Source organism: Galleria mellonella, unplaced genomic scaffold (genome assembly GCF_026898425.1).
Source record: "Galleria mellonella isolate WM207_F2 unplaced genomic scaffold, CSIRO_AGI_GalMel_v1 utg96, whole genome shotgun sequence".
Classification (NCBI taxonomy): Eukaryota; Metazoa; Arthropoda; class Insecta; order Lepidoptera; family Pyralidae; genus Galleria; species Galleria mellonella.
This window is the reverse complement of record NW_026442179.1, coordinates 5462134-5475670: the sequence shown is the minus strand read 5'-3', so window position 1 is coordinate 5475670 and position 13537 is coordinate 5462134. Positions and strand designations below refer to the sequence as shown.

Here is a 13537-nt window from a genome sequence, read left to right as displayed (position 1 = left end):
TACAAGGTTGTATTTCGAGTTTAACTTTTCATTAATTGGTGAACCTGTGTTTAGTTAGGGGGAAGCAATTGTTTGTGATGGGGTCGAGTTGACGAGTTTGTTAAGAGAGCCTTCTATTTTCATTCTCGCCTATCGTCTGTCACTGGTGCCCCGTCACCGTATACCGATATCTTAGGCGGGGTTACCACTCCATCGTTACCCATTGAAAAATTAAAAGTCCATTAAAAGACTTATGTTTGGTTTACAATGTGTCACAATTCCTGTTTTTAATTGTATTCTTATAGTACTTCAGTTACCAAACGATAAATTTATTATTTAAATTTAAAAAACTTTTTCCATTATTCTTATACCTACTTGAAGTTTTTTTTTTTACAACTTAGAATGGCAAACAAGCTGACGGCCCATCTGATGGAAAGTGGTAATCGTCGCCTTTAGACATGAGCAGCACCATGGACATAACAGAGTATACTGTTTCGCCCGTGATACCCCCATGTGTTGCCATTCCTGAGGATTCAGGTGTTATTCCTCTGTACCCAGTAAATTCACGCCATATCCCACCCTTTAAACCGAAACACAGCCATGCAAACACAACTGCTTCACGGTTGAAACACGAATGAGACAGAGGTAGCCAAGCAATCGACTTTAGTACAAAGTCTCCCTCTGGTAAATCAAATCTGATACATCTGGTAAATCAAAGCTATTTCGAATATGGTTATGAACGGGGTCAGTATCTTCTCTATTTGTCAACTTGTGACTAATGCTCTTGCCAAACGTTTAAAAAATCATTTACATTTAACCATTCCATTTCTTTTTACAACTACTCTATCAAAAGACGTATACTTTTGACAGAGTGGTTGTGGTTTTCATGATTATAGTGGATCGTCAATGAGGTCCTTCTTCGCAACTGAGGCCTTCGCAATCTGCCTCCATCTATTTCTACTCACAGCCGAGCGAGAGCATTCCACAAAATATTGCTGTGCGGCAGTTTTGATGAGGTCACTCCATCGTGTTTTGATCTACCTCGCTTTGTACCGACCCTTGGACAATTAGATGTTCCAAAGAGTTTTTATTTCGAATGATATAGCCAAAGTGCTCGTACTTATCATTCCCATCCATCTACTTAGCCGTGTGTGCTCCGGCATAGAATGGGCCACCCCTTTCTTTCCCGTGGGTGTCGTAACAGGCGACTAAGGGAGGGCGAGGGATGGACAGCAGCGTCCCTCTTAAAACATTTCTAAAAACCTAAGTGTAGTTGTCAACATGCCTGCCAAGCGTGGCAACTACTGGCAAATCTCCCCTTATGGGGAAGGCATATGTCCAGCAGTGGGCAGTTAACGGCTAAAATAATAATTATAAAAATCCATCTACTACAGAATATACTCGTAAGTTTTAGATGCAGGATTCTTGAGTAGTGATCTTATATAAACCAGTGTAATTTGAAAATCCCCTTACGAAACGGACTAATTATCTTATAAATGTTACAGTTAGTTGATAGATGCAGGAAGCTTAGGATCGTCTTTGCAGCGAAATATGGAAGAGCTATAGTATTGACTAAAGTACTAATTACCTGTACAACTGGCACACTTTCCAATGAACGGTGGTGGTGGTCATGTTTCGGTCGCCGTTCCAACGCATAGCTACTTTGCGCAGGCGCACTGCGGACCGGAGCGCTAGCCACTGTCAGCTGCGACACAGCACTCACAGCCTTTAGCTGTGCGGTGCTAGGGGTTTCCGATATTGATACTGGAGGCTCCTCGTGCTGAGCTGTAAAAACGCAATGTTATCGTTATCATATTTTATAATTTTGGGTTTAAAGTGCAACTTTTGCTGTTTGAACTCGACACTGCTAGACTGTTCAAACAGCAACTGTAAATTTAGAGCAACTGTCTGCAATTTACTCCCGAATTATTCTGATGTAGCGAGACTTTTAGGTTGGATATATATGTGTGGATATATGTAATGCTGCAGAGAACTAGTTTCATATTGTGGTCGTATGTGCTTAGAAATGCAAGTGGAGGTCTGCCACTTCCAGATAGTCGAAATGAAATTCTTAGAACATCCATGTTATATACAAAACGCAAACAATTTAATGCCCTGCTTGGATGAAAATGGTAATCATGGCCACCACATATTGACGTAAATCACGGTCTAAATTATTTCCCTGAGGGCTATGTTACCAACATACTGTATCTTTAATTGGACTTGTAACTAAAATTGTCAAGTGGTAATCATAGTCGTAATACCGTCAGTTTCAATTTGTTTCAAACGAGAATTGTCAGCAAAAGAGTTACATAATAAAGTTGTAGGTTTCAAGTCGTAATGAGATTATATTACATGGGATATTATGAGAAATCGCATTATACGACATACGTTTATTGGTGGGCGAGGCGGGTCGCGGCGGCGTGGTGGCCCGGTGCGCGTGCGGCGGCGGCGACAGGCGGCGTGCGTGCGCCGGCGCGGGTACAGCGCCCGCGCTCGACACGCGCACGCGCAGTGCTCGCGCTCCAGACACCGCGCCGCACCACGCGGCCTCCTCCGATGGCCGGCAGCCGCTCGATGGCCTGGTGGAGAAAAAACAAATTAAGAGCGGTGTGAATTAGTAGTACACCACACGACGTTTAATATCTTAAACGTCGTACCGTCGAATTTGAATTTAGTTGACAATAAAAATTCATTCAAATAACATGTTCCTAATTTAAATTTTACATTGACTTTCTGATGATGAAAACCTCGTTAAGAAAAAAAAAACCTCGTTAAAATTAATCCGAGTAACCGCTTACCCCCGGGATAAATACTGGGAAGTCCTTCAGTACTTATTATGTTATATTTATTAAAGTTTTAGTTATTATTTTTTATTTGTCTTCTGGGGTCAGAGTATAGACTGTTCCAACGTCGACCCGCTGGTTTTTTTTGTGATTTTCTTTACTTTTACTCTACCATTTTATAGATCCTATGCATTACGATATTCCGTGTTGTAAGATATCTATAGTTGCCTGGTTTCGGGTAAACCGTACCTAGTATACTCATGTTGGGGGGAAAGGGATAGCAATGGAGTTTGACAGCCCCATTACTAGCAATATGCCCTATTAGGTCGACCTCCACGTGGGTCCCCCTGGAAACCATCGTGAACAATTCTTGTTGAATTCGTCACGATGGGCTAACTGACCTGCTTCATCCTCATCTATCATTCTTCACTGGTGCTCCGCCAGCAAGGTGATATAATTCATGTTCAAAATTAAAGATGGTTAAAAAAATTTACGTAGGCGGTTAAAACAATTTTCAATACGGTTAGTACAAAAGGCATTGCTACCATTATCACCCATTAAATATATAATATACTCATGCGTATACATACCCACACATATACGAGTATATAACACACATAAAACTGTCACAGTTGCACATCCGGTCTACTAGATGAATAGCAAGACATTGATCGTTGCTATATCATTCTATGTCATGGATTCGCTAGCCACAACGATTCCATAAATGGATTCGCTCGCTACTTATCTAGAGATCCAGGATTTGACATGCTATAATACTGAGATGCATTAAATAAAAATATATAATGTATTCATAAATCTAAAATAAATTTATATTTATCTATGTATGTTTATAAGAAAACTTATTCCTTGAAATAAGATAAATAGGCAGGTATTATATTTAACCTTTCTTTGCATGATTTGTTTTATTGGTAAAATAAATCAAGGTGATATAATTCATGTTCAAAATTAAAGGAAAAATGGTTAAAAAAAATTGACAGCTATGTTTTATTTTTTGCAATGGACATTAAAAAGGTATCCAGCCACGATCAACTTAAAGTGAACTTGGTCTTTCATATAATTTTAAGCATTCAATATTATGATGGAAATTTCCACCTTTATGCAAAGAAGGGTTAAGTATTTATGTAATTTACAAGTACAAAATAAAATAAATGACTAACGAATCGGTAAAGGTTAGCCTATCGCGTGACCAATCTAGCAAGAGCTCACAGGTGGCGAGTGGCGTAACGCGAATCGAATCGCAGGCCCCGCACTTGCGCTAGTGACCTGCAGCTTGCCTGCAGCGTCAGGTGCATCACGGCACCAGCCTTTTCATCGTGACACTTCTCTGTATAAGTGCCTCTTGTCTTTACCACGTTTCGATTTGTAAAATCGACTGCGGAGACGTGAAACTTCTCGATTATCGAGTATTGGTTATTCGAAGTTTATTATACACAATACATTCAGTCGCAGGTTATATAATCACTTTTCCTGGGGGATGTGCTAAAATACCGGCGCATCCCTCGAGTGGTAGGGTGAGCACGCCATCCACCCTTGAGACCATCTTGAGAGAGGAGACCTGCTCTTACCATCGGGGGCGGGTCGCTGCCGTCGGAGATGTGGTGAGTGCGAAAGCGAACTCATGTCTCCGACATATGGCACCTCGAGAGTATATCGTCTGGTTTTTGGTGGGTATACCCACCTTACGGGGGGATTCCCACAGTACCTATTACAAGGTGTATGGGTCTGCATAAAGCATTTTCCAGACGTTAAAAAAAAAAAGGTTATATAATCATTTATGTTTATAAATAAGCGACTTATATGATATATTTAAATACAGTAATTACGTTAAATTATCTATTAGTTTTAGGCTATTAATTTTAATGTATTTTAATTGATGATTTTTTAAAATTAAATACATTACAAGCCCATAAAGCAGCGTGACACAGACATTTATTAATTTAATTTTCATTTCATTACATTCTCAAATATTACAAAAGAGATGCGAGTTATTAAAACAACAAGAATAAATAAGACGGCTAGTGTTTACCATTTGCGCGGGAACGTATGTATATACATATATATAAATTATTTACTGTTTTTTTTATAAGTGATAATTGAATGGCAACCCCGCCCGCGCTATCGGTATACACTGGTGGGGCATCAGTGAGTGATGATAGGTGACGATGAAAACTGGTCACATAGCCCATCATGACAAATTTGACAATAATTAACCATGACGGTTTTCAGGGGGAGCCGTGTGGTGGTCGATACAATACACCCTATCAGGTCGACCTCCACGCGGTTCCCCCTGGAAACCATAGTGACTAATTTATAGTTGAATTCGTCACGATGGGCTAACTGACCTGTCTTTTCATCTTCATCATTCATCACACTGATGAATTGATTTTATGTATTGATTGAAGCTGGTGAAGCCGCGGAATAGGGTTAGTTTTAAATAAATATGATGTATCAGTAAGCGATTATAAGACGTGTAAATAATGCAACGTGCATGTATTAGATTTGCATTATGCATAAATATTATTGCGGAAAGAATAGCTAATAAGGAAGCAGAAATATTATCTGTATTTTCTAGTAAGTTACAATAGTTTGCTTGTTTCTATAAGCTAATTGTTTATTCACATTTAGGTAATACAGGTATTGGATAACAAAGAAAGTGACAAGATATATATCTGTACAGTATAGATTTCATCACCATCATTTCAGCCGTCATCCGTCCACTGCTGGACACAAGCCTCCCCCGTAGATTGCACTAAAGAACGGTCCTGAGCCACCTGCATCCACTGACTGCCTGCAACGCATTTCAGGTCGTCACTCCATCTAGTGGGGGGGTCGTCCTACACTGCGTTTACCCGTACGTGGTTGCCACTCAAGAACTTTTCCCCATCGGTTGTTAGTTCTTCGAGCTATGTGACCAGCCCATTGCATAGTATAGATTTACTAAGAAATATAGTTCCACAAATAGTCAAATAAAAACTATAAGAAAGGGCGCGACGAAATATGAAAGCGTGACTGATGGTACGTAGCAAACAGGCGGGACAAATCGGTTTCTCATTCTGGATGAGAGCCTCTCTAATCTACTCATACAGACAGATTCATTTTATTGGATTGTCTGGTTATATATAGATGAATAGGTAGGTACTTTAGTGGATGAAAATGGTATGGTAACCCCGCGTGCGTTATCGGTATACACTGACGGGGCCAGTGAGAGGTGATAGGTGAGGATGAAAAGGCAGATCAGTTAGCCTATCGTGATGAATTCAACGATAAATTAGTCAGATAGTTTCCAGGGGGAACCGCGTGGAGGTCGACCTGATAGCAATGGGGGCTAACCTCCCCATTACTATCAATCCCTTCCCCCCTGGATACACAGTATGGTATCCTGGTACACCAGGATGTACAGTAGTAAAGTTGTTTTATATACAAACAATTACATTACAAGATACCGTATTGTCCCAGCATGGGCCAACCCCTATCTTTCACGTGGGTATCGTCACAGGTGACTAAAGGAACTTAATGGTCGAAGGTCTCTCAAAACTTCACCAAAGGCTAACTGTAATTGTCAACCCGCTTACCAAGCGTGGCATCTACTGGTAAAAACCCTCCTTTCTGGGAGAGAACTATATGCACTAATGCAGTGCACTAACTGTGCATGTGCACGGCTGACTTGACGATTATTATTAGTTTTTTTTTTTTTTATATTATAAAGATAGAAAACAAGGATACAGTCTTTCGGATGGTAAACGATCACTGTGCCTTATGGACGCCTGCAATATCAGAAATGTCACGTACGTGCTGTCGATCACAAAAACAGAATAATATGCTTTTTCTAAAGGCCCCCATTCTGTAGGTTCCAGGTAAAACATCACTAGGAAGCTCATTCCACAACCTGAGCGTTTGCCCCTGCGACTGCATTGTATGTTATATACATACATTCATATAAAAAAAAAAACTTAAAATCACATTGCTGTAGGTACGAGACTTTAAATTACAACTAAAAGCGTCTCTAATCAATGTAAAAACAGTAGTTTTTTCTCTTTAAAAACAGCGACCAGTACCGTAACAAAATTAATATCGACTAGTAGTGTCACTCTTATTATTTGAATAATAGATTTTGTGAAATAAAAAAAAAAAATACTGCCTTCAATCGATCAGTCGAGCTAAAAGTAGTTATTTTGATTTAAAAACCAATTTTTAAAAACCGATTTTGATAAAAATGTCTATTGTATATTATATGTATATCGGACGTACGTCGACCAAATAGGCGACGTGCTGAAGGAGGGCCAAATTAAAAGTACCCGTAACCTGCGAGCGTGTATGAAAAGATTGATAAATGTGGAAGAAGCGAAAGAGGTTTGTTTGAATCGAAGCATTTGGCGTTCCATTGTTTCTGCCTACCCTAATGGGAGACAGGCGTGACAGATATGTATGTATGTATAAAATTGAAAGTTATTAGTATATCCGTTCAGATAAAAAAAGGGAATCTTCCAAATTGCTTACTAAATGACGTAGTTATAGGGTAACAAACAAATACTTATAACCGAATTAAAAATCTCCTCCTTTTTTAAAGTCGGATGTACAACTAAATAATTTGTAGACGTTAAACGTTACGTTTTGTTTTTAAAAATGCTAAATACCTAATAATATCTTTTACCAATTAATTGCCTATAAGTGAAAATTTATCGAAGTATATTTTCGGTAAAATATGCAAAGCGTTCACTTTCTATACTAAACCATAACATAGCTTAATGGGTATTAAGCTACATGGTAGAGAGGCAATTATTCACTACAAAAAGCCCTCTTAATACATAAGTTAATTTATAACATAACACCTCTAATTAAAGTGAAAGCGCATTAATCTATATGTATAGTGAGGTATAAACTTTATAATATAGATTGAACTGTCTAATCAAACAAAAGGTTAGGGAAGTACCCGTGGTAATAAGTGTGGGAAACAATAAACGCCGACTATTTGTACCACACATCAAATAATCGTGTTAGACACATCGTAATTTTGCAATATCTACCTATTGAATAACAAATATGCATTCGTTATGGTACCGTTTGCTTACGAACATGTTTTTTTTTAAATTGATTTAAATATTTTCAATCGAGATAGAGAGAAAGATCTTTTTTTTTATATTTGTTACCTCATAACTGCGTCGTTTATAAATCGATTTGTTTTTTTTTTTATCGGAAAGGATATACTCACAGATTAGTTTAATAGAAATTTCATTAAAATCATTTTTGTAGTTTTTTTTTATGCAACTAAAAATGGCAAACAAGCTGACGGCCCACTTGATGGAAAGTGGCCGTCGCCTATAGACATGAACAGTATCATGGACATAACAGAGTATACTGTTTCGCCCATGATACTGCCCATGCGTTGCCATTCCTCTGTACCCAGTAAATTCACACACAAAGTTTAGTTTTTAAATCAAAATACATAATTTTACCACAACTGTAGTTTTTTTGTGCATTGTAAATTTTGGTATGTGAAATCGTATAGCTATTTGAATGCCATGTTATGACAGTGAAATTACATTTTTATGGAGGCATAAGTGTAACACTTAGTAATTCAGTTTTAATATTCTATGATTTCCATAATACTGCTTATGTCTATGTCTATAGTAGTATATTATCTGTGCTATAGGTGACAGTTACCACTATTTACTATATACGTATACGTATATCAGTCGGGTCGTTAGCTTATTTTTGTTATCATCTTATATACCTTATCTTATACCAGCTAAGCTGTTGCACGTCGACCCATTGAGATCTTTTGCGCTTCCCACTGCCTTATACCATCATTTCATAGATCCTTTGTGTTACCTTGACGATATCCCGCGGTTTAAGATATCTGTAGTCCCCTGGTTCTGGATAAGCCGTTCCCAGTAGCCTCATGCGCATGCTCGCTAACGAGTCACAGTTGCACATCAAGTGTTCCATGGATTCTTTCCGCACAGTCTGCACAGTGTGTCCGAAGATAGACCCATCTTGTGTAGTATATGCCTTATTGGCATATGTCCAGTTAAGGCACCCATAATGAGTCTTGCCTGTTGTCTGCCACCGCTGTAGATAAGTTTATCCAATCCTTCAACATTGTCATTTAAATACTTTTTAGAATGTCTAAGACCCTTCAAAGTCTTCCATTCCTTTTGCTGTTTTTTCCTCACATACTCCTCAAGGGCAGAGTTAACAACACTTGATGCAAGTGCAACATATGGTTCGGGACCTATCGTTTTTGATTCTGATCCCTTTCTCGCCAACTCATTTGTTATCATACCAAGTGTTAAGAATTTATTAAAGCTAATCCTTTATATAAAACCTATTTATAGTTATGTAGATTGATTTCGTTTGTCATTTTTACTTTTCATAAAAAAAAACATATATCTATTAAATTGTATTCTCAAATAAAAATCTATTTTATCAAGAATCCGTAATTTTATTAATTACTATTAATTCCCCATTCTCCCACCATTATTATTAACACCAAGTCGAATTAAATGCTAGCTAATTATTATTTCTGTTAAAATAAATTACTTTAATTTTATTAAAGTAGTATTATACTCATGATTAAAAAAAAATTTGGTCACAACAGGTGACGATATAGCGTATTTTACAAATAATTGTTAAGGACTTCGATGCGTGATAAAACATGCGACTTTGAAACAATATTAATATACCCCACTACTAACAAGAAAGTAAACATTTGAAAAATACCTATTAAGAGTGTGTTTCACAAAAAAAAAAAAGAAATGTGGCAAAATTACTTATTTTAATTTCTAAATTGAGTCTAGTAGTTACTGAACATGTAAGATTGGTTTTATAAAATTTTTATGAGACCAATCTGATAATGTATCCTTTTAGATAGTGTTGTAATGTGTTTCCGAACGTAATGTTTTACTCTGCTCTGTGTTAACTAATCTATGATGAAGATAAAGTGTGAAGTAAGAATTAAAAAGTATTATTAATAAAACTATTAGTCCTATATTAATTAATACATACAACAGATAGGAAAATAATTTTCTAAAATAAATAAATAAACATAAAAAAAAACATACAATCGAACTGAGAACCTTCTTCTTGGTAGAATTCGTTTAAAAAAGAACTTTACGCATATTACGAAACTGTTGATAAAAAGTCTAAATCATTCTAAAATAGGCGATGGAAATACTTCATACACTTTTTATAAACACAAAAAAATAAAAAATAAATACTTTTACTATTTTTTTTTTATATACTAAGAAAGCAGCAAACGACATTCTCTATTCTCTTAAAAGTACCTACCAGTACATACCAGGTGGAATCAATAACCTCTTTTTGTTATTAATCGGTTGAAAATTATAAATAACGTAGTGAGATAAGGCGTATAAATCAGTAAAATATGTATTAAACTTTTACTGCCACACATAAAATTACAGCAAGTTATTACTTTCGACTAGTAAACAAGAACGAAAGTGGAGGAACTTGATTTTCGGCGGGCACTTGTTTCTTTGAAAAAAGAAAAAAAAAAACTGTACGCATTACGGTTTTTAACTGCGTCTATGTTATGTAAATTCCAAAGATTATATATTTTTAGACAGATCATTTCAATATAAACGTTTTGTATATAAAATATTTATTTTTTAACTTTTGTGTGTGTGAATAATAATAACAAAATATATAGTTATTACTCAGTAAATTTAACTGTCCACTGCTAAACATAAGTCTCCTCCTTGGGGAGTTTAGCCAGTAGTTGCCACGTTTGGCAGGGGGGTTGACAACTGCAGTTAGGATTTGGAGATGTTTTATGAAGGACGCTGATGTTCATCCCTCGCCCTCCCTTAGTCGCATGGGACCAAGTTAATTCTTGATGAATTCATCATGATGGGCTAACTGGCCTGTTTTAATTCCCATCGATCACCCTTCACTGGTGCTCCGCCAGTGTATCCCGTTAGCGCAGGCGGGATTACCATACCATTTTCACCCCTAAAAAAAAACTCTTTTGATGGGGCCCTATCAATAAAAAAAAATACTTTTCACATAAAATAAAATATTTAGGTACAACGCAAAAAAAAATCTGAGCTCGCGGCCTCTTGAGCCGGGACTTTTTTGGGTCGGGGGCACGTGGCATTTTGCCAGCCCCGCCACCCTATAGTCAGTGGCGTTAGTAGTTAGTACAGTGTAGTTAGTACTACAAGTATACTAACATTGTTATAACGAATACATACATACTAGAAGGAGACTTTGTACAAAAGTCGATTGCTTGGGTACCTCTGTCCTATTCGTGTTTCAACCGTGAAGCAGTTGTGTTTGCATGGCTGTGCTGTTTCTCAGCTTGTTTGCCATTCTACGTTGTATAAAATAAAAATGGTACTTACTACATGGCCTGGGGCCTAGTCCCCAGGTTATATACTACAAATAATGGCGGACCTGCAAGTCTTGCAAGTCCGCCATTGCTTGTAGTACTCGTATATAGAATGGATCACCCCTTCTATTTTCTGTGGGTGTCATAAGACGTGACTATAGAAACTTAATGGTATTTCTATCACTGTCCACTGCTGAACATAAGCCTTCCCCATAAGGGGACTTTTGCCAGTAGTTGTCACACTTGGCTGGCGGATTAGCAACCGCAGTTAGGCTTTTAGAGATGTTTTAAGAGGGACCATCCCTCCACCATTGAGTTCTTTTAGTCGTTTCACGACGTCCACAGGAAAGGAAGGGGTGGCCTATTCTATGCCGAGACCAGACGGCAAATATTAAATTATAACACTGTAGTCTTCAGGAATGACAACGCATGAGGGCTATCATGGGCGATGCAGTATACTCTGTTATGTCCATGGTACTGCTCATGTCTATAGGCGACGGTTACCACTTTCATTCAGGTGGGCCGTTAGCTTGTATGCCATCTAAGGTACAAAAAATATGCTTTATGTTTAAGTAATGCTGTAAAAGCCGGCTCTTACTACCAACCAAAGAGTAGGCGACACAGTATACAAATAATTCATCATCAGAATAAAAATTGATTAACCAATCAATTACTTGATTCATTCATTCATTTATTCAATCTCTGGACATTCCTTCCTGTTTTCGTGTATTTTCGACCATTTTTTTTATGGATTGTTTTATGACGCAAACCATTCGCTCAGATGATTGATGTATTTTCTGTCATCCGTAATCTTGTTAACTGACCATGGTCATTAGAAAATAAATGCACTCTATTACTTACTTTTAATTGATCTATTCAAAATGTTATTAAGCAGTAATTTGTACCGTAATAGAACCGGGGCCGCCCTAGACGGACGTATGTCGACCAAATAGGCGACGTGCTGAAGAAGGGCCAAATTAAAAGTACCCGTAACCGGCGAGCGTGTGTGAAAAGATTGATGAATGTGGAAGAAGCGAAAGAGGTTTGTTCGAATCGAAGCATTTGGCTTTCCATTGTTTCTGCCTACCCTAATGGGAGACAGGCGTGACAGATATGTATGTATGTATTGTATCGTAATATTCCATTGATAACTGTACTTGACAATTCTATGCACTTATACATATGTATATATATTTATCTATTTACTTATTTACGTATTTATTTATATATTTATTCACAATTTGTGTTTGTTGTATTTACATTATTTTCACCGGTACCTTTCCTGCACTGGATTACCCAAATTAAATCATTTTCTCTCTAACTACACTGGGTTGGCTGGAAGAGATCTCTTTCAGAGATAAGTCCACCCTTGCTAACAAGTTGTTAAACTAATCGTCGCATGTATTGTTTGAGTGCAATAAAGAATATATAACTTTTATAATGACTTGAGTTGCCACTTATAAAAATGTTATAATTATTGCTTCCGAAGATTAGCTGAGTAAAACAAATTTACTCGTATAATGTGACACGTGACACAAAAACAGTAGTATAACTGAGGTTTTTGTATTAAAAATTCAACAAACATGTCTAGGTACGGATTTGTAGAATTTTAGAGTAGATTATTTCAGAAATAAAATAAAATAAACCCATAACAATAGCAAAAATAAAACTGATACTGTTAGTCCACACACAATTTCACTACCTTGAACGGCTTTGAAATTAAATTTTCGTAATTTTCAAAAAAGGAATTTAATTTCTTTTTTTTTATCACGAATCGAAACAAGTATTACCAGCCTAAAATTTTTTTGCATCATTTAAAAAATTGTTGACAATGAAAAAGATAATTTAAATTGATATCATTAGAATTCAAATTCGTTAATTATTCTTCATAACAAGTTCTTCACCAATACAACTTGTAATGAGTTCGTAGAAAACGAAAGAACTTGCACCGTACGTACACTTTATGTAACTAAAACTTCTGTTACATACTACCATTCAATTTTGAACAGAGATTAAATGATTTCGCTTTACGTAATTAATTTGTGTTATGATGTACATACAGTAAGCCGAAGTGACATAGGTGTATTTATTTTTATGAATAGGAGATTGTAAGTTGTAGGTACATTTTTTTTATATAACTTAGAATGGCAAACAAGCTGACGGCCCACCTGATGGAAAGTGGTAACCGTCGCTTATAGACATGAGCAGTACCATGGACATAATAGAGTATACTGTTTCGCCCATGGTACACCTCATGCGTTGCCATTCCTGAGGACTCAGGTGTTATTCCTCTGTACCCAGTAAATTCACACCATATCCCACCCTTCAAACCGAAACACAGCCATGCAAACACAACTGCTTCACGGTTGAAACACTGTTGTAAGATCACATCACTAGTATATGT

General features: G+C 37.0%; 1 protein-coding gene across 1 annotated transcript in view; it reads right to left on the bottom strand.

Annotated features, from left to right (window-relative positions):
* LOC113523599 (ankyrin repeat and BTB/POZ domain-containing protein 2) overlaps positions 1–13537 on the bottom strand; it is a 38151-nt gene that overhangs the window by 19951 nt on the left and 4663 nt on the right. The window contains 2 exon segments of the mRNA XM_052902783.1: positions 1568–1764; positions 2371–2561. Coding sequence (XP_052758743.1) covers positions 1568–1764; positions 2371–2561 — 388 coding nt within the window.